The sequence below is a fragment of the Marmota monax genome, unplaced genomic scaffold (genome assembly GCF_021218885.2).
Source record: "Marmota monax isolate L192 unplaced genomic scaffold, Marmota_monax_Labrador192_F-V1.1 WCK01_AAM20220418_F8-fsc00288, whole genome shotgun sequence".
Lineage (NCBI taxonomy): Eukaryota > Metazoa > Chordata > Mammalia > Rodentia > Sciuridae > Marmota > Marmota monax.
This window is the reverse complement of record NW_026693586.1, coordinates 1,392,526-1,417,179: the sequence shown is the minus strand read 5'-3', so window position 1 is coordinate 1,417,179 and position 24,654 is coordinate 1,392,526. Positions and strand designations below refer to the sequence as shown.

General features: G+C 57.8%; 1 protein-coding gene across 1 annotated transcript; it reads right to left on the bottom strand.

Annotated features, from left to right (window-relative positions):
• Positions 1-1,738: 1,738 nt before the first annotated feature.
• Rp1l1 (RP1 like 1) lies at positions 1,739-13,542 on the bottom strand. The gene is made up of 4 exons (XM_058583984.1): positions 12,952-13,542; positions 8,214-8,355; positions 4,881-6,711; positions 1,739-4,775 (listed from the first exon to the last, which is right to left on the bottom strand). Exons 1-4 carry the CDS (start codon positions 13,540-13,542, stop codon positions 1,739-1,741), a joined length of 5,601 nt encoding a protein of 1,866 aa, XP_058439967.1.
• Positions 13,543-24,654: the final 11,112 nt, after the last annotated feature.

The window sequence follows — 24,654 nt, the reverse complement described above, 5'->3', positions numbered from 1 at the left end:
CTGGCCCTGGTCTCCAGCAGCCCCTCAGCCAGTATCAGTGTCAGTCGATGCTGATTGATTGTTGGAAAACCAGCTCAAGACTCCACCCTCCAGACATATAAATACTCGTGTGTGTGTAGACACGTGCTTATGTCTTTATTTACTGCAAAAACCTTAAGGAATCACCTGCATAGAAATTTTAAAACATGCCACGTTTTATTGAGACATCTCCTCCGTCTGCAGAGTAGGTGACTACAGACAGCACACTTAGACCTTTGCTTTTGGTGGATACGTTTAAAAAAACCAGTGACTGAACCCTGTTCCTGTGTCACAGATGTCCATTTTTGTGAATCTGGATACCATAAAATGAACAGGGAACAGTTGAGAACTAATCAAAGAAATTGGGTCCCATCTGGGAGCTCCCTACATAGAGAGGACCCAGCCCATGGCCTGCTATGGAAGAAGAGGACAGAGAGCTTTTTTTTTTAAATCTCAAAAATAATAAGTGAATTTAAAAAAAAATGATGATGGGTACATGTGATTAAATTTTTTAAAAAAGGGGTGAGGGCTAGGACATCAATAGAAAAATGGGTAAAAGGCATACACATATAATCTATATGCAAACATTTTAAACCTAAAGTTTTTTATTTCATTAGTAATCAGATATATCTAAAATAGTACCCCATTAAAATGAAGTATTGCCTTTGCCTATAAAAATAGCAAATGACTTCTTATTTGTAAGGGCACTGCCAACCCTGATGACCACACGCCAGGCCAGGGATATACCCACTGTTGGAAAAATAGTTAGGTTAAAGTATTCCAAGAGCCTAGAAATGTTGATATCATTTGGCCCAGTAATCTTATGCTTGGGATCATCCTAAAGAAAGCCTCGGAAGCTCAGAAAAAAAAATATTGTAAGAAAATAATAATGGAAGCCAAAATGGACATCAGTAGGTAAAGGTGAGGTACTTCATGTTCTCACAATGCACCGTTTTTCAGGTGTAAAAGTAGGTTTATGCAATGTTTGAGAGAAATAGGGAAATTCTTACCTAGCTAAGCTTTTCTTTTCTTTTTTTTTCTTTTTTAAGCAGCATATAAATGTTATACAAAGAACAATCTCAACTGCACATGCTTGGGAAACAGAAGCTGCCTCTGGTTGATGGGATCAGGAGTAAGCCCTTCTTCTTCCTGTTTTTTTTTTTTTCTTTACAAAATATATGAATTAAGAAAAAACACTTGGACTTTGGGGCTAAGAACAAACTTTATCCAATGCCCTGAATTTATCTGTTTTCCCCAAATATTTACATCTGCAGTCACCAAATACATTCAAGACTACGAAAAAAAAAAAAAAAAGCCCCTCAAAGTCAAATAAGGTCAGTGCCAGGAGAAACCAAGGAGGAAAATAATGGGGGATCGATGGGGAAAGGGACCCAGCAGCACTGGCTAGCAGAAAGCCACCCGAAACCCTGGCACATTTCCAGCCCGCGCCGTCCTCTGGGCCCTGCAGACAACCGGGCCGCGTCTGGCCTCCGATAATAGAGGGGCAGCAGGTAAGCCTTCCTCGCGCCATGTGTGGCCAGGCTCCTCTCTGAAGCCTCATTGCAGACCTCAGGGACAGTGTGGCCGGGCTGCGTCCTTGTTGAGTCTCCATCTTTGCCCATGATCCTTTTAGTCCCCTGAGGCTGAGCCGTGCTCAGGGTTAAGGATAAAATATGAATAAAAGCAGCTCCCACTCTCAGGCCGTCTTGCCGCTTGATGCCTAGAAGTCCAGGTCTTCTTGGTGGAAGCCATCTGCCCCTGGCCCCGCCCCCGCCGAGGCACTCGGGGAGCTTTGGGGGGCCTTCTCATTGCCTTCGCCGCAGTCTCTGCCTGACCCCTGCTCTAGAGTCTCTGGGTCTGAAGGGGGCTCCTCATGCTCAGAAGTGGAACTCTCCGGATACATGGAGGTGACTTTTTCCTCTGCAGGTGGCTCTGACTCGGCCCCAGTGTCCCCGGGGTCTCCGCCTGCCTGAACTTCCTCTGAGCCTTTCTGGGAGACCAGGGAGCAGTTGCCCAGGGTGAAGGTTCTGGAGGAGCAGTCATGGGTTTGGGGGTCTGGCCCCGGGTGAGGGGTGTCCTCACTTGGGGCAGGTGACGGTGGGGTCACCTCTTGGTCTGTGATGCTGTTTTCAGAAGCCTCCCTTCTCTGTCCCTGTCCCAGGCTAGCTAGAGGGCCACCTTCTTCCTCACCTTGACTTCCTCCCGCGGACTCCAGCCGCCTGCCTCCTCCAGCTTCCTGGGCCTCTGTGGCATCGACACCGTCACCAGGTCCTCCTGCAGCCTCCGAGGTGTCCCCCTCCCCAGAGTGCTCACACATGGCTCCTTCCTTCTCAGTCACAGCCTGCTCCAGCTGCTCAGCCTCCTCCGCGGTGCTGCCATGGCGGCTGTGGGCTCTCCCGGCCTCTGCATCCCCCACCTTCTCCTGGTAACCAGCCTCCTCCTCGGCCTCCTCTAGCTCAGCGTCTTCGTCTCTGCTGGGCCGCTGGCTCCCCTCACCCTCACTCTCCTTGCCCACCGAGGGTCCCAGGTCCTGACTCCCATCAGCTCCCTGGACAGACCCGGCTCTTGCGGGGATGTCCCGAGGCAGCTCTGTCCCTGTCTCCTCGGGGGCCCTCTCCTCCGCCTCTCCATCAGTACCCCCTTCTTTCTTCTTCTGAAGATTTTGCAGAATTTGCTGTAGGTCGAAGGCCTTTTTGATAGGTGCACTGGAGGCCCCTGGGGTGTCCTTTGGAGGCACAGGGGACACTTTCTTCCTAATGCAGGCCTCACAGGGACAGAACTCGTCTTCCTCAGTCTCCCCACGTGGCAGGTCCCCTAGGGCTTCATGGAGGGTGGGCCGGTCCTCCAGGGTGAAGGAGTGGAGGGCCCGGGCATAGGTCTGCTCAGAAAAGGCCAAGAGGTTGTGCAGACCCTGGAGGCGACGCCGGCGCTGCTCCGTTTGCAGGGACGCTTGTCCCCTGAGGACCTCCCTGGGTGGCCCCAGGGCCATCCTCCCAGTCCGGCTCTCTATCTTCTGGAGTTCTTTGTCAGTGCTTTCTTGGAGCCGGAGGCCTATGTCCTGCTCTAGCTCGGCCACCATCTGGTCCAGCAGAGGGTTGTCCTGCAAGTCCCAGCGGGCGCGGAGCTCGGCAGTGGCAATAGCCAAGTGCTTCATGAAGGCCTTCTCTATCTTCCTCAGCAACTTGGACACCCAGGTGGGGTCAGGCTCCAGAAACACTCCGTGGGCCGCAGATGCACTGGACTCCCCAGTCCCTGGGGTGAACCTGGCCGGGGCTTGCTCACAGCCCAGCACATCAGCTCTGGACAGCTCTTCCAAGCTGGACTTTGATGTGGGGCCAGTTTGACGCTCACTGGCATTGGAGTCCCTCTCACTGAGAGGACGAGGAGGGCATTCTGCGGATTCCTCTGCGCTTCCTGGGGGACACAGCCCTGCAGAAGCAGAGTCTCCTCCTGCTTCCTCTTCCGGCACCCCCGGGTCTCCCAGTGTGCCTTCCCCACCTGGTGACTCCTCCCCGCTGACTCCGGCTTCTTCTAGGAGCCCCGCCTCCTCGACGCCCTCTTCTGGGGGGCTTTCTGTCTCTTCTGTTTCTTCTGATTGCGCCTCCGCTTCCTGCAGCGTGTTTCCAACAAACCCTTCGGGGTTGTTGTCTGATTGCTCCAGGCCATCGCCCAGCATCTGCTCCCCGAGGCCGCCTCCTTCTTCCCCGCTGGTGGCACAAGCGCACACCTGGGAGCTGGGAGAAGCTGGGAGACCACTTGGCTGCGGGGTTCCCAGGTCCTCCAGGTGCCCCGAAGTTCTGGAATCAGGCCTCTGGGAGATTTCCAGGGGCAGCTCCGTCCTCTCGGGGACCAGGGCACCATCCGTGGCACAAGGCACGCTACCCTCCCCGGAGCCTCCGGAGCCACTGCTGACGTCCACACCGGAGGAAGAGGTGGGCGTGAAGTTGTCCGTCACCTGCGGGGCCTGTAGTGAAGTGAGGTCCCCAAGACTCAAGTCCAGCATGCCTCGCCCAAGGCCACACCCTGGCCACAGGGTCTGGGAGATGTTCAGCAGCTCCTGGTAGCGCACTGAGTGTGTGGGTCTCACTTTGCCAGCAGGAGACCCAAGATCCTCATCAAAGAAGTGGAGCCGGGCGAGGCAGGCAATGAGGTCACCTGCCAAGCGGCGGAGCCGCCTGGCCTCAGCACTGGACACCTCTGGCAGGCTGCTGGGTCGGCCGTGCTTGGAGCCCATCAGGGCCTTCATGATCTGCATGGAGGCAGAATCTCTGCCCGGAAGGACACACGGGCTCATGCCATGGCCCACAGTAGCCCCTTCTCCCACTCCAGCCTCCGACACAGCCTTGGATGCCTGGCCCGGAGCTGTACCTTGATGAGAACCGTCTCCTGGCTTGGAGCCCGCGTCACTGGTTCCTGGAGGGGTTCTGTCTGGCTCATGGGTACCCCCTTCCAGGGCCTGCCGTCCAGCCTGAGCCTGTTCCTCAGTGCTGCTCAAAGAGTGATCCCCTTCAGGGTCCTCCCGGGGGCCTTCTGGGATGTTGCTGACCACACCTGTGGCCTTGGCCACCATCTCATGCCTCATGTGCAGGGGCTCTTCTGGGATGTTGTCCAGCCATTCGCGGACCATGGCATCCAGTGAGGAGTGGGGCAGATCATTGGGCGTCATGGTGCCATCTTCCCGAGGCTCCTCAAGGCCACCCCCATTGCCAGAGCTGGTCCCCAGCAATACACTCTTGGGCCCAGAACCGGGGCTGGTCCTGCCTGCCACCATGACTCTTGCCCCCATGGTCCCTGACTCAGGGCCAGGGGACAGCCCCCCCTCCACCTGGAGTTTTTCATCCCCCAGCCTGCTCCTGCTTGGCCCCCCGTCAGCCCTTTGGTGGTCACGGCTGGTGCTACTGCTGCTTGTTGGGTGCTTCCTGGCGCAGGGCCGGCCCCTGGGAGGAGTGGGGCAGTAGCCACTGCACACCCAGCAGGCTTCAGAGAAGGGCCCCCAGGCAGCCTTCGCTTGCTCACTGGGGCTCCCCTGGACAGGGGAGGACCCAGTCTGTGGGCAGCAGCAGCTTTTGTGGGCTCCTGGCTCTTCTCCCTCGGGACATCCAACTGGCAGAGCCAAGGGCAAGGAGGGCTCTAGGGTGTCCTCTGCCTGGTCCCCCAGACTGCCACCCCCTTGCAGGGGCTCTGGGGAGCACACCTTGCCCTCGGTGTCCCCCGCCAGTTCTGCAGCACAGTCTGAGTTACTCAGGAGTGTGGTGCTGGCACTGCTGGCCTCTGGTAGGTCCTGGGAATCCAGAGAGCCAGGGACGGATGGTCCTAGGTCCCTGGAGGCCTGTTTTCTGGTGCTGGATGAGTTCTGAGAAAGCGGTGGCCCTGGACCACCTGGGCCAGCCCTGGGCATCTGTAGGGCTGTGGGGGAGTCTGGCAGGCAGTGGGTGTCCCTGCAGTGGTGACACCGCCTGGCACGGCCTCTCTGGACCACGCCGGCAGTACCAGGTGAGGACACTGCGCTAGACGGGCTCTGCCGCTTCCTCCTCCCCAGCTGGGCAGGGGCGTGAGCGAGAAGCCGGGGACAGCCTCCCTCTGCATCCCAAGAGTGGGAACGGCCTAGAGCCAGCGGTGGCCCCGTCACGGGTCCCTCCGTGGCCTGCTGGTGTGTGGTGCCCTGTTCACACTGCTCTGCTTGCGAGTCCCCGTCGCTCAGAGGTGAGAGACTCCTGGTGGGAGCATCAGTGCTACTGCCCTGGGAGCCCTTCTCCCGGGAAGTCCTGACCCTCACTGGGCTCAGGCAGCCCTCATGCTGGCCATCCCACTTGCTGGACTCCTCATGAGGCCCGGGACTGGCCAAGGAGTCAGAAAGGGCTCCCTTTGCACCTGGGATCCCTGGTCCCGGGCAGCCATGTTGTCCTTGGCCACCCAGCTCTGCTTCCCCTGGGCAGGAGCCCTCACCAGCCTCCCTCTCATCCCCACACTGGGAAGCAGCTGTGGAGGCTGGACATGGGCTGTCACTGCCCACGCCACCCTCGGGGGTCCTGGGGCTGTAGGAGTCTGGCTCGGAGCCTTCCGCGTGTCCGGCACTAGAGGAAGGGCTGACGCTGTCCCTACTTTGTCTTTCCCTGTTCCTGGCCCCTCTACTCCAGCGGCCCCTGCACTGAGAGAGCTGGGCTGGCCCTGACCTCCTCCAAGGAGCCGACCCTTCACCCTGGGGGACATACAGGGGGTTCCTCCAGATCTCGAAGCTCGGCCGTGGCTGCTGGCCTCCATCAAACGCTCCCTGATGTCCTGCCTCGCAGGGACCCGGTCTCTGTGCCCCTGACTTTGAGAAGCCCCACGGGTGGCCCCCCCATCGGCAGCAGCGGGGGCTCCCCTCCCCCAGGACGGGGCCCTCCCCGCTGGCTGCTGTGAGGGTGCTGGCCCTTCCCGCCCTGTGGGACCACAGCAGCGTCTCCTCGCCCAGGAGGTGCAGGCGGACCTTCATCTCCACAGACAGGCTGCCGTCCTCGTTCATGCAGACCTTCTTCTCCACGTTGTCACCAGCCAGCAGCGGGCCAGACGTGTCCTGAGGGTGCCTGTCGGGGGCACCATGCAAGGATGCTGAGGGGTCTCTGAGACCAGACAAGGAGAACTGTGACGGTCTGCTGCTGGCCGTGGACCTCAAATGGATCACGCTCTGCTTGGCCTTGGGCCCCCAGCAACCTGGCGTGCAGTGGAGAGCAAGAGGAGAGAGAGGGCAGTGAGCCAGCGGGGACGACGCGGAGGGCACCCGCCGCCTCCCCACTGCACGAAGGGAGTCAGAGCTGCCCACAAGAGCCTGCGGAACCTGGCAGGAAGAACAGAGAAGGGTCCCAGCGACCTGTTGGACCACTAGGGGGTCCCCAGAGGAGGGGCAGCAACATGACAAGTCATGAGCTGGACTCATGAGGAGTCCAGAGAGGGGGGTGGCCAGCATGAGGGGCCTGCCTGAGCCAGGCAAAGGCCAGGACTTCCCAGGAGAAAGCCTCCCTGAGCGGCAACCCTGATGCACCACCAGGAGTCCACCTTCCACGCTCCTGGCCACCAGCTGGGTGGCTTTGGGCAGAACTCTTTCCTGAACTGTGAGAGAAGCAGAACTGCACAGGTCCGAGAGGCTTGCTTTGAGGATGTGCGTGTGGCCAGCCATGCATCTAAAGCCACCAGTACAGAGCCAGCAGGGCTGCAGGGGTCAGTGCTGGGCTCCTAGCTGCAGGCCAGGAGGCACCTCAGCACACTGCCGCCTGCAGCCCGACTCACACTGGAAAAGGCTCTGCGATTACCTGTGGTGATTGATTTCACCCTTATCAAGCTCTTGGGCTGATAAATGACGGCCAGGAAGGGTCCCGATGCACACTATCAGGCCCTGGTCACCCAGCCTGCACCCCATCCAGAAAAACAAGAAGGAGCCAGTGAGGATAGAAAGTGGCCCCGGGGAAGAACGGGCCCACTGAGGGATTTTTCCTCTCATTTCCTGAGCTAGGCGTGGTGACAGGGCAGGGCGGGCAGAGGCTGAGCCCGTGGCCAGCCTGGCAGACCCTGTGAGCACATCTGGGCACATCAGGGAAGCCTAGGGCTCCTCTGAGAGGGGCCTGGGCTGATGCCTTGTGCCTCTGGCCCAAGCATGGCATGGTCACTGAAGGCACCAGGGTTGGTGTTTTCTTAGTTTACTTGTTAAGGTTTGCTCGTCATCAGTCCAGTCATTTGGGTTTGATTTTTTATTCACCTCTGTTCATCATGCCTTTTAAGTGGTGTGATGTTTGATAACAGAGCCTCGGCCGTGACCCATGCAGGCGTGTGACCCCTGGTCAGGGTTTTTCAGTGCTAGTGGCCCTGCTGCAGGCCGCCCGCTGCCTAAGACAGCCAGGGCTCTCAGAGGATTCGAGTATCTGCACACACCAGGCCCTTTCTGCCGTGAGGCCAGGCCCACTGTGTCCCTCCGCAAGTTCTTTAGACCCTAGAAACTTCCAGCTCAAGATTTCCTAATTCCTGTTCCTTTAAATACCTCATTCCGCCTTCTCCCATCCCCATAAAATGCTCAGCCCAGTTAAGGTTGGCAATTAAGAGAAGGACAAAGACACAAGAACCGAGGCCAGCGGGCACATTTCCCCAGGTGCCTGGAGGTAGCTGCTCAGCCCTGCCAGCCCACCACGCAGTGCAAATCAGATTGGAGCCTAAAGCAAACTCACTGTGTTTGTTCCTTGAAGTCATCCCAGATAAAGTCTCAGTCTTGTTTTTCTGGGTGCTTTCCAGAGCTGGAGGTCTGAAGGCCTCGTTCCCAGCACACACCAGCGTGGAGGGGCCGCACAGCAGGGCCTGCAGGGAGTCCACCTGCAGAGGACAGCGTGAGCAGAGACCTCGATGCAGAGACCCCCTGCTCGGGGGCCACAGTGGGGAAGGATCAGCCTTTCAGCCCTTCCTGACATTTGTACATCATACCAGAGCGGCGCCTGCCACCCCCAGACGCTCCCTGCTGGCCAGGCACTGGTACCTCCCACGTGGCCTCCACTCTAGCTCTCCCTCCACCAGGTGTGAGCCTGCTTTGGAAGGAAAGAAGGTTGGAGCCCTCAGGCTTCTACCCTGCCCACATGTCCACCCTCCAGAGTGTGTTTCCTAACGCGGCTGCTGCAGAAAGCCCTCCAGCCCCAAGTAGAGCTGGACTCGACATTCCCCCCCCCCCCCCCGTTTTCCCAAGCAGAGTCCTCTCTGGTGTCTGACCTGAGTTTTCTAGGGTAATCCGAGCCCATTGCCTCTGCCTCTGCCCAAGTGGAGTGGAGGGGGCAAAGAGCTGCTCGCCCAGCAGCCCTCGCTGCCTCCGTCCCGCAATGGTGTCCAGGCTCCTAACCCCCACTGGGCCCAGCACCAACCACAGCGTGCCCTGCCCTCTCCTGAGTCAGAGCTGAGCAGGCTGGAAACAGCCCCTGCTTTAGAAAACAATCTCACCTGGCCCCAGAGGCCCCTGCACCTCTGAGTGTTTGCACTCTTGCTGCCATCACTAGCTGTGTCAGGGGACTTATTTCATCTTTAAAGGGCAGAATATGTTCTTTTTCATTTTCTCTAATTAGAAGAGTTTACTCTCATTAGCAAGGGAATGATGGAGAATTCTTAGTCTCCCCCCAAATGACACCAATTTCTTATACTCCAGATCGTTCAGCCCAGTTAATTAGATGTGTGTTTTCAACTTCTAGGTGCATTTCTTCTTGGATTTAGATTTCTAGTCCATCTCAAAACTACAGACATGAGCCAGGTCTTTCAGCTTATAGATGGAGCCGGACGCCTAGGAAAACACTTTCCAGGAGAGCAGACAAACTGAGATCTGAATGGTGCTTTCACCCCTGGGGGCGAGTGGAATCTAGAGTCCGTGAACAAAAGGGCATTATCAGGAGCTCATCCAGCAAAGGACCCCAAAGTGAAGTCATGACAGCCTTCCCTGGGGTGTCTACAGAAATGCTAACAGCTCTGCCGTGAGTCTGCTGAACATATCCTAATATCTCTTTCACGTATTTTGTGTCTGTTCTCTCCCTCACTAAACCCTCCAGAGTGTGAGCTAACCCAAGGTACCCAAGGTAGGGACTTATTTTTCGTGGTCTCTGTACGTGGCACATGCTAGGACGTGGTAAGTCCTCAATAATTCAAGAGCATTTTTGCATTATGACTTTGAAACCACGGATGCTGGTGCTGCCCTTTGTCAGCTGTGCAACTACAAACAAATTACTTAGCCTCTGTGCCTCGTTTTCCTTTTCTATCCAAAGGGGATAATAACATTAGCTGTCCCTGGGTGTGTGTGTGGTGGAGGCTAGGCTCTGGACCAGGCCATCTCTGAAACACCCTCTCTAGGCTGCTCTCCAGAATGCTCAGGAAGCTGGGAGCTTCCAGATCTCCCGTGCAGCTAGGGCTCTTCTCATGAATCGGTCCCTCTCATTGGATGCCCAAGACAGGGAACATGGCAGCAAAGCAGAGGTCACCTTCTTTCACCTTTTGACTTGCCGGCAAGCAACAGGCACAGAGAGGCTGAGCCGCAAAGATGGCAAAAGTGACACTCGTTATTTCAGTGCCCACTCACCAGCTCCTGAGCATCGACAGACGACTGTGACCCATCACCCTCCCCAGGCTGGGTCCCAGAGACGGAGGGGTAACACTGAACCCAGTCATCCCAGTGACAGTCACCCAATGGTCCAATATGCAGACTGTTAGAGATCAGTTTGGTGATATTCTGGAATCTTCTCCAGGAATGCAGCCTGGGCTCCTCCAGCCTCTCAGTGACTCACCCTCGGTGCAGAACTCCTCCCTATGTAAGATACCGAGAGGGGACTCTTTCCTGTGCCGAGCCACAGCTGACAGAGTGTGTTATCAGAGGTGTTCGAGGGACTAGGCCCTCAGGAAGAGAATCTGGGGTTAGTTATCTGGCCTGGTTGGATTCGAAGGTGATGATAAACTGGTGACAAGGGGACACTGGTAGCCCATGGCACACAGTGACAAAGTAGGTACTTAAGTGGTGACCTTGAATGGTAGAAGTGGTGTACTGAGAGCAGGACTGTGGCTGCCCTGGCTGCCACAACAGACTCGTCGGGACACTAAGCAGGACTGAACAGGGGGCGTGCTGCCTCGAGCCTCAGAATTGGCAGCTCCACCTCTAAACCCTCCTCTGAGGACAGCGCGAGGGCTTGGGAGCTTCCACAACCACTGCCAAGGATCTCTCTTCTCTTGTAGCCAAAACTCAGATGCAGAAACTGGTTCTGCTGGAACACAGCTGCCTGGAGCCCATGGAGCTGCAGAGCCGGTGTCGGGGCAGCGCTCCTTCACCAGGACGAAGACACACTCGGGGTCAGGCTCAAGAAGAGTGAATGGAGGCGTGACTAGGTTGCTTGGGCAGGTGGCTCCCACTCGCAGTTCACCTGCGCCTGTGGCAAAGCTGCCTCCCCTCAGCACACACCTGGGGCTTCCTGGGGAATTCCCTAGGACCAATTCACTGAAGAACAGGTTGGGTTCTGGGTCCCAGAATATGGCAACCTGGCCGGAGCTGGTGTGGCCGCATTACAGACCCACGCAGCCTCACGAAGGGCAATGAGGAAGGAAAGGCAGGGGATTTGGTTGACTATCTTCCTGGAAGGAGAAATGGCAAGAGGCTCTCTGCCACTTATGGGCAGTGGTTGGCGGTACAATCTGACAATCAGGGACTTGGGAGGACTGGAAAACTGGTGGTGAGGAAGTGCAGAGAAGGATCTGTGAAAGGATCTTTCAGGATCCGCCCAGAGGGAGAGAACATGGTGCCCTGCTTGTTCATCAAAGAGTGATGATCATCACGTGGACAAATTGACCTGCACAGTGGAGCCCGGCGCCCTCCTTCTTTGGCTCCCCAGGCATGCTCCGTCAGCTCCTGCACAGAGTGGCTGAGTCACACAAAAGAGGATGCGAGCTCCACTTGGTCCACATAGATCTGGCTGCCACATTCTCTCAGGGCTGGGTCTGCCAGGAGCAGAGACCCAGGCTAACCTCATGCTCTGCATCATACCCCGAGGGACTCAGCCAGCCACCTGGTGGGGAGCTAAGGACACTGAGATCCTGTCTAGGAGATGGCCAGCCACGTGTCATCACCGAGATGGACACTTATTTTGGATAGGTTTTGTGTCTTGTCCGTCATTCTTCCAGTATCCCTTTCTGTGGACTTCTTGAGTGCTCCAACCCCAGAGCACTTCCTCCCAAAGAACTGATTTTATAGTAAAGACTTGGACAGGGGCTTCACCCCGAGGAATTCACTGTGTGGCAGGTGGTATATGCCACCGCCCCAGAGTACCTGTAGCATGGGAACAGCAGGACAGTTTCTGGAAGACTCCATTTGGGAGCCATCTGGGAAGCGTCCCCTGAGGTATTACCTTACAGGATGTCGACAAGTGCTTCAAGAGCAGACTGCAGACACCTGGGGACTATGGGCAGGAAGTGAGAGTGGCTCCCCGCCCTGGTACACCTGTGAATCAGGTGCCCTTCTTTGCACCTGTGGCTGCAAACATTTTGCTTCCCATCCCAGCAACTTGGGCATCTGCTGCCTGGGAGGCCCCAGGACCCAGGAGAATCCCCCCTGGAGTCACATGGCGGCTCCATGAGCTGAAAGTGGAGACCGCCACCTGGGTGTGTGGAGTTGCCCATGACGATGAGCCGACAGGCAACTAGAGGGCTCCCATGTGGGGTGCGGTGGGTGGTTATCGTCAAGGGCAAGGAGGTCGCCGTTACACAGAATCTGTTGGGGTGCCTGTCTGGGGCTGCCCCGGCAGGGAGAGAAGTCAACACAGCCCCGGCAGCCGCGTCCAGGAGGAGCTCCGAGGCTCAACCTCAGAGCGTGGCTCCCTCTGCCAGGTACGCCCTGGTGGGAGCAGAAGGAGCAAGGATGGGGAGTGGAGGGATTTTAAATACCAACAACAGCCTCGTGAGACAAAGCTCATCTCCTTCCCACCTCTGCCAAGTAACCATATTAGGTCTATCTATATTAACCAATTTCCTACTTTTTGCTATCAAATTATTAACACCACTTTAACTAAGGTATTTTGATGGGCATGGACTTCAATAGATCTAACATAAAGGATGCCATGTGGGTTGTGGTTGAATTCGAAACAGGGGTACTGTAGGGGGTGACTTCAGGAGAGAATATAAACATGATTTTGATTGCTCTGAACTCTCATGGAAGGAGGCTGCTGAGAGGACTGGGGAAGAAAATCAAGAGTGTGCCAAGCAGGAGCCTGGCTCTTGCTAAGTGCTCGGTAAATGGCTCTGGAGATGTGGGGAGCAGTTCCTGCTCCACCAGAGGCCTGGCTGGGGCCTTCCTGCTGTCCATCTGTGGGTAGCGTAGAGCAGTCAGGAGGAGCCTCCCGTCCCATCTGTGCTCTGACCTGAGGTCCAGAGGCTTTGTTAAGGAAATATGGCCCGACAGCCTACCTTCTTCCCACTGGTGGTGTATATCTGCCTCACGGGGAAGCGCAGGAGATCCGAGGCTTTGCTGAGAAAGGCCACCAGGCTCCTGGTGTTCCTGTGGCTGAGAACCACCGTCTCCTGGAACCTGGAGTCCCTGTTCTTAACCAGCGTTATCCTCCTTGGGGCTCTAGGTCCTTTCCAGGAAGAGGATGCTCCTGGCACCTCCCGCCCGCCATCCAAGTCCTGGGACTGAAGAGCAGAGGGGCTCCTCCCCCGCAGCTGGCCCGGCCCACTGGGGGTCTTGGGGGGCTTTCTATCTGAGCAAAGGTAGCAGCCCCCATCTTGTAGCTGCTCCAGGGCACTGAGGCCATGCAGGCCCCGGGGTGTGGTGACGGAGCGCACCCCAAAGGAGAGAGGCACTCGCTGGGAGAGCTCGTCCATCAGGGCACTGAAGGTCTTGAAGCTGCGCTGGTGCACGGCCAGGCGAACTCCTGCGAACCGCGCATCCCCGCGCTTGAGGAAGGTTATCTTCTTGGCTGGTGGGACGTGGGTGACAGAGGGCAGGAGGCACTGTGGGTGATTTGGGCCCTGGGTGTCCCTTGGAGAGCTGCTCATGACGCGGAGGCCCAGACAGCTGAAATGGCAAAGGAAGAGGGAGTCAGGGATTTTGTTGTCTGTGTCTCCTCTTCTTTATCGAGGGGCTTCCTACCCACTCCAGACTGGGCACCCCACCGGGCAGAGATGACTAACCCCTTCAGGGTGGGCAAAAGGGCAAAGGTTTGGCATTGGACAGGTCACCCATGTGGCCCCGGGGGGAATGACGCCATCTGGTAGGGGCAGCCCACCCCCACTGTGACTGCAGCTCCGGTTTTACGCAACGCGATGGTGAACTTGAGTTGATGCAGACGCAGCACCCGGCCTGGAGCGAGTGCCAAGTCTCTGTTCCCTTCCTTCCTCTTGCAGCCTTTCCACCCCCTTCTGCCAGCCCTGGACTTTGAACAGGTTAGTGGTCCGTCTTGGTCTTGACACAGAGTAAGATCTCGGGGCGAGGAGTCAGGGGACCAGCTGGCATCCCCCTCTCCTGTGGCCTGGAACCCCACATCCCTGGACCCTGTGCAGCTGCAGAGTGGGAGGGCTGGAGCAGAAGGTGCTGGTCCCAGTCCCTCGGGACAGTGGAGTAGACAAGGGGCCCTGAAGCTCTTTCTGTGACCCCAAGAGAAGCACCCCTCGAAGCCCTGAGTGTTCCTCCCTGGAGAGTGCAGCTTGCCGCCTCTCACTCCACCAAGTCCTGCACCTGCCTGATGAGGCCTGTGGGTGATCTTCCAGCCCACTGGGAAGGAGATAGGCCAGGCCAGCCGTGTAGGGTCAAGGCCATCCCTGCCCCGTCACACCCTGGCAGGGGAGCCCAGTGCCTCACACAGGACTCTGTGAAAGCCTCCCGCACGCCTCTCCTGTCCCAGGTCACGTGCTCTGCTCCACGCACCCGCAGTCAGGCTGCCTGAAACCCAGCTTCCGGGTTCCCCAGGATCTACAGAAAAGGCCAGGCCTTGCCCAAGGTTCAAGGGCTTCTCCCACAGGCCACCTCCCCCAGCCCCCTTGTTTCCTTCCAACCCCAGGGTCCTTCTGTGTGGCCCACCCTTTAGCGTCCCACCATGGGGTGAGCCCTCCTGGGAACCCCCAGCAGGTCCTCGTTCCGAGCTGCACCCTCTGTCCCACTCCACCTTGGCAGGACCTGCCTTCTTCCTAGCACCCACCCCTGCGCTGGCCCAGGATGGGGCCCGGGAAATGCACACTGAGAGCCCCTGTCGGCAAGCTGGCCGCTTTAGCTGTCAGAAGAGGAGCATCCCAGCTGCCAGGCAGTTCAGCGTCACAGCGTGACCCTCACTGATGTGCCCACTGAAGGGGACAGTCTCCCCTCTGCAGCTGTCGACGCGCACAGACGGCTACTGGGACCATATTTCCTCTCGTCCATCTCCCCTCCATTTAGCTCCTGGAGGGAAAGAACTCCTTATTTTCAAAATTTGGGTGTACGGAACGGACTTGCAGCCCTCCCTCATCTCTGGCACGGCTCTATAATTAGCTTCCTCGACCTCCTGTGTCCCCACTGATCCCTGCAAGCTGCTCTGTCTAGGCCTCCTCACGTCCTGCCCCTGATCAGGTGCCTCGAGGATTAGCCCTCAGGGACAGCTTTTCTTCCCACTTGATTTTATTTCCATCTGTGACTATGAGCATCCTTCTCGGCCCTTCCTAAGGGACCCAGAGGGAAAGGAAGCGTGACAGTCCCGAATGCCATCATGTCACCCAGCATCACCATGTCCTCCAGCAGGCTGTGTCCCCTAACACCACCATGTCCCCCAGGATGCCAGGACTTCTCCTGCTGCCCACCCCTGCCTTGCACAGAGGTCCTGGACTGAGACCTCGGGGACCGCAGCTCTGCTGAGCGTCCAAGGGCAGACCTGGCCTGGGGCTGAGGCCAAGGCCCTCCGTGGGCCTCGACGCTGCAGGTCCCAGCCACCCTGTCCTCTGGCGTTCTTCTAGAGCATAATCTCTCTCCCAACTGGAATTTCTGATCTTCAACTGGATTTTGGGAATAAAAAGAGACATGTGAGCTGAGGGATCCTAAATACCAAGATCAGTTTGAGAGCAGCTGGGGTGCCCTACAGAGGTGACCAAGCACGCAGCCTGAGGAGTGGCGGGCAGTCCTGTCTGCCCTCCTGATCAACGTGCCCGCACTTGTGTGACTTACACACTCACACCCATCCACACTCACTCACACACACTCACTCCTCCCACAGGCACACACTCATAGATGTGGATGGAGATGACTCCATCCACACTTGCACACACTCACACCCATGCACACTCATACCTATCCCCACACACACATGCACACACATGTCACCATGTATTTAGAAGCACACGTGTTCAGAGGGGATTTCAGGCCCAGGAGGCCTGGAGGAGCAGGGCTGGCTGGCGGCCCCGGCCTGTGGAGGTTGTGCGTGCGTGAGCATCACACTGCACGCGGCAAGCAGAGGTGGCACTGACCTCCAGCCTCATCAACACAGAGACAGGCAAAGCCTAGTCCCTGCAGAGTCACCTGCAAGTACAGCCTTCTCTTGCGGCCAGGGGACAGGAGACCAAATGGGGAAGGTTTTCCTCTCTGAAGAGGCTTACGGAGCCAAGTCCTCCACCCTGAGACCACCTGCCTCGTGGGTTACGTGGTCATTCACTCATGTATCTACTTTTCTTCAGCCTCTACCCTGGGTCACAGGAATGACCCACAAGATATGGCTTCATCTGCCGCATCCCCGCATTCTAGTGTGACAGTGGACATTCTCATGCACACTACTGTAACAATCCAGACCCCACACGCAGGGCATGTTAGAAAGCAGGGAGAGGGCGAGTCGCGGGGAGGCCTCCAGGAAGAGGTCACGTGGAGGCTCCAGAGAGAAGACTGCAGGACAATGTGGAAGAGGCTAGAACAGGCTCGACACAGAGATACGGCCTTGGCACCGCCACTGCCTGCTTGGGGTGGGTGGGTGGTGGGATGGTGGGGGAAGGTTTGACGCTCCCCAAGAGCCAGACCCACTGGATAGACTCAGTGAAGACCTGCAGCAAAGCGTGCCAACCCCAAATGTGAACTTCCCAGGAACAGGAGCAAAAACTCCTCTTCACTTTCACTTTTTTTTTGGGGGGTGGTGTACTAGGGATTGAACTCAGGAGCATTCAGCCACTGAGCCCCGTCCCCAGCCCTATTTTGTATTTTATTTAGAGACAGGGTCTCACTGAGTTGCTCAGCACCTTGCTGTTGCTGAGGCTGGCTTTGAACTTGTGATCCTCCTGCCTCAGCCTCCAGAGCCACTGGGATTTCAGGCGTGCCCCAAGGCGTCTGGCTCCCTTCACTTTAAGGACCTGAACTGGGAAGCTGCCATGTGGGGTGGAAGGAGCCTACAGTGTGGGCACAGGAAGCCTCAGCAGCAAGCACTGGCCTGTCGCAGAGGCAGAAGTCGGATCTGAGTTAGGAAGGGGCTGGGGCTGGGGGCCGGGCCCCTGCCGGATCTCCAGTGCGTCATAGAGTCCACAGGGGCCCACTGGCCCATTCCTACCTGCCGACAGGCCTTCAGCTGCAGGACACAGCACTAACTACCAGCCGAACAGAACAGGGCACCATCCACTTCCCCTCCGGACCCCTCCCTTCAAGGCTCCTGTCTGGAGCAGGACGGGAGAAGGCAGCTGAGCTGGGAGGACACCTGGCTGGCTGGAGGGAGGGCGCCCACCTGCACTGGGCTCCTCTTCTCCCCCCCGTCAACCAGGCTGACCTCCCATCCCAGAAGCACCGCAGAGGGAGAAGACGGCGCTGCCCGCTGTGACTCCCACCTGGGCCCTATGGCCAGCAGAGAAGGGTGTGCAGAAGGGAGGTGCTGGCCCCTCGGGGTGCAAGGACTATGGGAAGAGAGGGCAGGGACGAAGGGACAGAGGGGAGCCTGGCAGGTGCTCCCCTGTGCCCAGATCCTCTCCACTCCCAGCGCAGGGTGTGGCTGGAAAGCTGTGGCAGGTGTTTCTGGTGAGCACAGAGACAGGGCACCCTCCACTAGGGGGGGCCCAGGAAGCCAGGATGGCACCGCAGGGAGGAAGGGGCTGCAGAGGTGGGAGGGGCGGAGCCTGGGGAGGGGGAGGAGGAGGGGAGGGGAGGGGGAGCAGAGGGGCGCAGAGGCGGGGGGTTTCAGGAGGAAGCAGGAAGGCAGAGGCCTTCCAGCTGGGGACAGGGAAGCAAAGAAAAACAGATTAAGGGGCAAAGGGAGAGAAAATAGAAGTCACAGGAAACGCTCAAGAGGTGGCCAGTCCCCGCGTAGGAGCTGGCAGGGCCTCGGAGGAAACGGTTCAGTTGGCAGCCGTCCTGGGAGGGGCTAGGCTGGAGCTAGGGGCCAGGAGCCAGTGGGGCAGCAAGCATGGCAGATTCAGGAAGGGACAGAGGGTGAGAGAAGTCTGCAGGCAGGGTGGAGCTGCAGTGACAAGGGACAGTGACACCAAGGCCAGGCCAAAAGGATGAGCAGGACGGAGGGGAGACGGTGCAAGGCAGGTGGGTGTTACAGGTGGACCCTGAAAGAAGCCACTGGATGGCGTCAAGGCAGGGGACCATCTGGGCGGGGAACAAGAGCCACCATCACCAGCGGGGCACCAAGACCTCTGTGGGTCCCCACGGCTATGTGGGTCCACGCAGGCTGCAGGGTCAGCACGTCCTAAACACCACCTGCCAGCCATGCAGACTCGCTGCGGGTCGTAGGGAGCGTCATGAATTTAAGGACTAATCAGAAAGCCAGAGGGAAAATAGTGACAACCAAGACAGAGGGAGGCCATTTACGACAAAGCGTGACCCCGTTTTCAAAGACATTAAAATGCCACAAACCCCAACCTGTGTGCATTAGTGCCTCCAGGCTGACCAAGAGCTTTGCACCAGTTGTACCCATTAAGGGACAGCAAAATGGTCCAGCCACTAAGGACAAGGATATGCAGGTCCTCGAAACATTACCTGGGCCATTACCCCACGACCCAGCAATGACCCTTCTGGGTAAACTGCAAAGCGTGGAAGGAGGGACCAAAAGGAACGTCTCCATATCCACGCCTCTAGCAGCAGGTTCCCAGCAGCCAAGGCTGGAGAGACCCAGGGTGACCAGCAGGTGAGCCCAGGGGTGAAACGTGATCTACCATATGGTGACTAAGGTGACTACGGCACACCGACACGTGCTGCATGGACGGGCCTCGAGGACGTTGTGCCAAGTGCAGTCAGCCACTGAAGGGAACGCTGGCGTGGCGGGCTGTGCCATAAGCCACTCCTGGCCTTCAGAGGACTCCTGGGAAGCCAACAAACCCATCAGCGCTTAGGACTTTCCAGGTAACGCCCCATACCCTTCAAGCTAGGCAAAACCCTGGACAAGGGACCCTCCAGTCCTGTGAGCACGAGGTTCAGCACACATAACAGGACTGGGCCTCTCAGGCCACCCACAGATGCCCCCAGAGAGCGACAGGGCCAGCAGACACCCTGCTGGTCAGAGAGAAGGGGTGCGATGGAGGGGAGGGCGCGGAGCTCTGGGCTGGCCGGGGCCCCTGGGGTGTGAGGAGGTGGCCTGGGAACACAGGCTCTCCTGTTCAGCTGTGGCCACCGGAGAAATCTCCCCAGTGACAGTCCCTGTCCCGTCTGGTGATAAAGGAAGGACTCCTCATGACAACTCAGGAAAAGACCTGGGGGAGGGGGGACAGAGAAACCTGATACTGACACAGGGAGTAGAATCCTTGGAAACTGGTCAAAAACGAAACGAAAACCAGGGTCAGAGGGTCTTCCTGCCCCGCCCCCCCACTTGTTGGTACTCTGCCCTGCCAAGGAAGCCGGCTGGCCGCTGGGGTCCTGCGCCCACAGGGCTTCAAACGCCCAGCGGGGCGTGCCGCCTCCTCTGAGCCCCCGAGAACAGGGGTACCTGGTTCACCTGGCATCCCAAGCTGGCACCATGTAAGTGCTCAGCAAATATTTGCTGAAGCTCAGGGAACCATGCAGTGGGGACAATGAGGTTTTGGTCAAGAGAAGCCGGTTGGGGCTCAAGGTTTCAGAGGCCTGCCAGCCTGTGTGCAGAGCAGAGCCCTCTCCTGAGAATGTTTTTGTCATTTTGTCACCATGGGTCTCACGTGGGCGGTAGTGGCAGAGGGCACCTGAAAGGCCACCAGAGGATAGGTCCGTTGAGGAAGAAACGCGGTGGAGATGGGGCAGACCCCAGCCAAGGAGGTGGCTCAGGTGGGAGTGGGAGCGTCCCATCCCCACAGCCCATCTCTGATCTACCAAATGACCCCAGACCCCTGGCCGGACCACGGGGCATCCGAACAGACGGTGGGGAATCCCAATTTCCCTGCTTAGCTTGAGGTACACCTGGGCGCTTCTGTACTCCACGGCCCATCATTGGGACGGAGACAGGCATTCTAGAACATTCCACTTCAGCCTTCTCTCTCAGGGAAATTGCGGTCCTTGTGTCAGGTATGGCGCAGAAGAGCCGGAGAGGCAGACTTGGAACCTGGAGCTTGCTGGACACCGTCTGACCTCCAAGCTCAGTTCCCTTCCCATGCAGGGGGACAGTAGTGTCTCCCAGGAAGCTGAGATGGGATATGAAGCACCTTTCACACCGAGGACATCAAGATGAGGAACTGTCTCCTTCAGCCTAACTCACTGCTGAGTCGTCAGCCACCGGCTGCTTCATTTCTTGGTTTACGAGTCTCTTCCACCTGAACTTCAGGGCAGGGATGCCCGTGGCCACCTGAGCCCCTCTCCCACAGTCCTGCACCTCTGCCTCTCGTTCCCACGCGGACGTGTAGCTTGGGCAGCTGTCACCTGTGCAGGGCTTATCCTCCTACTAGACCAGAAGACAGTCAGGGCTGGGGTCACCTTGGCACAGCACCCTGGGGGGGCTCAGAACCTGTTTGTTGAGTGACTGTGAGTAGACGTGAAGGCTCACTGGACACGACCCTATTGGCTCTTTTTATTTTCTTATATTTGTAGATGGACAGCATGCCTTTATTTATTTAGTTTTATGTGGTGCTAAGGATCGACCCAGGGCCTCCCTCAGGCTGGGCAAGCGCTCTGCCACCGACCTGCACCCCCCCCCGTTGGCCCCGCCCTCCCATTGGCTCTTCAATCTGAGGCTAAACCGACGTGCGGTCCATGGGTCAGTGTGAGGAGCTTCAAGCCTGAGACCTCTGGGTGGCTCTGACCATATCTGGAGCCAAGAGTGATCCACCCCGTCCGTCAGAATCGCTGGTTTCCACTGGCCCCGGCTTGGCTGGGCAGACAAGGCGTGTCCACCCAGCCCCGCCCTGGCTCCTCCAGTAGGCAGGGCTGGGCTCCCAGGAGCTGGAGGAGCCTTGGTGCCTCGGGGTCACTCTGAGGGTGAGGTCAGCATCGACGATTGATCAAAGAGAGTTTAGGGAAGAGGCACAGGACACTGTCCAACAAGGGATAGCAACGTGGCTAGGAGAGGGCCACTGTGGGAAGCTGAAGGGGCAGGGTGAGGAATCAGCCTTGCTGGACCAAGGGGAGCCAGTGCCACAGAGCCCGGAGGCCTGGAGAAGGGACACAGAGGGGGCTAAGAGGTGGCTGAGGATGTGGCCTGGCAGGCGAGGGGAAAGGTAGACTCCACCGTCACTCTTCTCCCACTGGCGCCTCCCATTGGTGGAGCCAATCAGAAGCCAGAGGGCAAGAGAATCCATGGAGGTTAAACTCCTAGGTCAAAGGACTAAGACTAGATCTGGAGGAGCAAATTGAGAATAAGTTACTCTGTATTAGTTTTTTGTGCTGTTATTATTATAACAAAATACCTGAGTCTGGAACACTTTATAAAGGAAAGAGGTCTATTGTGCCTCACAATTCTAGAGCTCAAGATTGAAGAGCCTCACTTGGTGATGGTTCTTGCTTTCAGAGTGCCAAGGCAGCACAGGACATATCATGGTGAGAGACAGGAGAACTTGTGTCTCCCTGGTCTCTCCCACTCTTTTTGTGAAGCCACCAGGATTCAAACATGTAGTTGTACCTTGATGACACTTTCTCCTCCTAATCACTTCCCAAAGGCCCCCTCTAAACACCACAGCTGGATTGTCTCCATCCTCCAGAACCTCACAATGGGGAGCAGTTTCTGGTCACAAACCCTTGGGTGACACGCTCACTCCCTCCAAGCCACGGCACTACCCACGCTGGTCCACGACCTGCTCGGCCCTCCCTTGGCCCAGCCCCTGGGGGACCAGTGATGAGGTACTTTCCACTCTCTCTGGGGTGTCCTGAGGGACGTAGCCAATGACACACATGTGACCTAGGAGAGCAGTGTGTCCCTGCAGTCCACAAACACCTACTGAAAAGCCAGAGTCCTGGGCATGGGGACAGGGGGCGGGAGGGACCTTCCTATTGTCCTACTCAGCAGGCAGCCATGGGACAAGACAGAAAACCTTGGTCTGAACAACAGGAGGGGCTTCCCTTCTTCTCCACTCCCCTCCTTGCCCTCCTGCCCGGCTGTTGGTGTCCAAGGGAGCGGGTGGGAGGACGTGGGGTTCTCCACATCATTCTTGCGACTTCCCCGCAGGTCGGGGGCTCCCTCAAGACCAACATCAGTTGACTTAATTCACCGATTGTTTAGGAGCAGCACAAGTGGGGACTCGGGGTCGGCCACCACTGGGAGACCCCCAGTCAGGCCACAGAGTTGACCTGTGGACAAAGTCACGGAAGGGGCTTGGTGGCCCAAGAGAGCCACTGTGCTCCAAGGGACCAGAGGGGGGAACTGGGCTGTGCCTGGCCCTGCCCTCACCTTCGAGTGTCCAGTAGCTCTGTGTTGGCCACCTGCCCCGTGGAGGACACTCGCATGCCATTCGGCTGTGGACGAGTTACTGCGTTTCTTGGCCTCAGTCTCCTCATCTGTCAAGGTGTGTGACTCAAGGACACTCTGGGTGCTGCCAATGCCCATACCTTCTGTGACTGAGCCACGGACCCTGGGATGCCCAGTGTCTGGGCTATGTGGGGCAGTGGTCCCTGCTTGGCCAGATGTGAAGATGTCCACATGAGGCTAAGGGGACAGGAGCAGGTTGGGGTCAGCCAGACACCCTCGAGGTCCCAGTGCTGCCCTTCAGCAGCCCGGACACTTTGGGGAAGTGGGTTTCCCTCCTGGGTGGGGACGGTGCTCTGTAGCTGGGGACGTTGGCACTTGCCCTGAGGGCTTGTGGTAGGACCTGGCTGAGCCTTCCTCCTCCCTTGCCCCTCTGATGCCCCTCAGCCGCCTGGTGTGGGGAGCCTGCCTCGCAGCCTCCTGGATGAAAGGCCTGGGCCACAGGAAGCGCTGCTCCAACTGCGCCAGCTTCCGCCCTTTGTCCCCGCATTATAAACAAGCCTATTCCCCAAAGCCACACTCCTCATACAGCTGCAGGAGGTCAGCGGTCAAGCAATCAGAGGTGCTCTCAACTGGGGTCAGGTGACTCGGCCAGGTCAGAGCCCCTCCCTCCGCCGTTGCTGGGGCCGCTGGGCTTGGATGTCCAGGAAGCCGCCAGGGTCCTGGATAGCGCTGCAGCAACCAGGACAAGGTCAGCCTGTCCTCCAGGCTACCTGAGAGGCTCGAGCCTGGGCCAGCCGCAGACCCGCCTTCAGGCCCTGCCTACCCCAGGCCAGGGCTACAGGGCCTTGCGGGGTGCTCTTTGCAGCTCACAGGGCACCCTCTCCTGCTCTCCCAGCTGACCCTGGCAGCAAGCAAGAGAGACAGGTAGAGAGACAGGTAGAGCCCTGGGTACAAAGAACTTGGGGCCAGGGAGGGAGAGGCCTATGAGGACAGCAAGACGTGAGGAGAGTCTTCCTGGTCAGGTCCCGAGACTTCCTCCCTCCAGCAGGGCCTGCCCTCCCCTCCCTTCAGGCTCAGCCACAAATCCTGCCAGCAACCACTCCCTCGGCCCCAGAGTCGAGCATAGGAGATCCTGTATTTCCCCAAGGCCCCCAAATCAGGTCAATTGTGCAAAAATTTGGTGATAGCACCTGTGTGTGCGCGATGTTACTTAGGGACCCGAAAATGCCTCTAAGCTACCTATGGCATAAAATGGAAGGGCAAATATTCAAGAAAAGCATAGTTGAAAGGCGTCCCCATTCAGAGGCAGCCACACACAGGGAATGTGCCAGATACTCTCATCAGCCATGGTCCTGCCAAGAAAGAGTTAATGCAGCTGCTTCTGGGTGACTTGTCTCATTTCCCTAAGCTGGTGGAGATGAGGATGGGGAAGAGATGGGGGAAGAGGAAGGGAGAGAGGAAAAATGGATTAGTCTCAAGATCAAAAGATGCTCAAGATCCAAAAGGAAGCACAAACTCCGGGGGTGGGGGTTTTCAGGACTCTGTATCCTCCTGATAAGGAGCTGGTTCTTGAGATGGCCTCCCCCTCCTGCCTGCAGCCCCAGGGCAGGGTCCCCTCTGCCACCGGCGAAGCATGGCACCCACCACAGGAACTGGGGCCTGGGAGGCTGAGCAGCTCAGCAGGTCCAGCGTCACCTCGGGGAAGTGCTCCCCAAGTCCACGGCAAGAAAGAACAGCTGGGAGACGCCAGGCCGTCCACCCTCTGCCAGGCCGTGGTGTGTGCGTCTGGTACGCAGACGACACGTGCCAACACAGCCCTGGTGCTGAGCTTGCCCATGCAAATGAGGCCCGTTCCCACACACCCGCGGGTGCTGGTGGTCCCCACCGAGGCTAAGTGAGCAGCGAAGGGAGAAGCAGCTTTATCGCCTTGGTGACAGAAGCCACACACAAGCTCTGGCAGCAACCTCCCCCACAGGCGGTGCGGGGGGGGGGGGGGGCAAGACCGAAGCGGGAATTGGAGACCAACCGGTTCACATGGAAAAAACAAAGGAAGGAGCGCAATAATTCATCCCCCTGGTTTTTATTTCTCAGAAAATGAGATCTAGAATTCTGAACAATTTGGTTTGAGGGTTGGAAGAGTTGGGATCAAAGCTGAGAATAAGGGGGACGGGGAGCGGGCAGGGCCCCAGCAGAAGAACACAGATAAAACCCATCAGCGGCTCAGCAGATTAATCCAGAAGCTACAGGAGGGCTGCTGGCTCCAGCAGTCCTGCCCCTGTGCCTTTACAGAGCCAGCGCAGGCTGCTTCTGCAAGGCCCCTTGCTCACCCCCAGATCTGGCCCACGCAACCCCATCGCTGTGAGAGTGTTGTGCATCA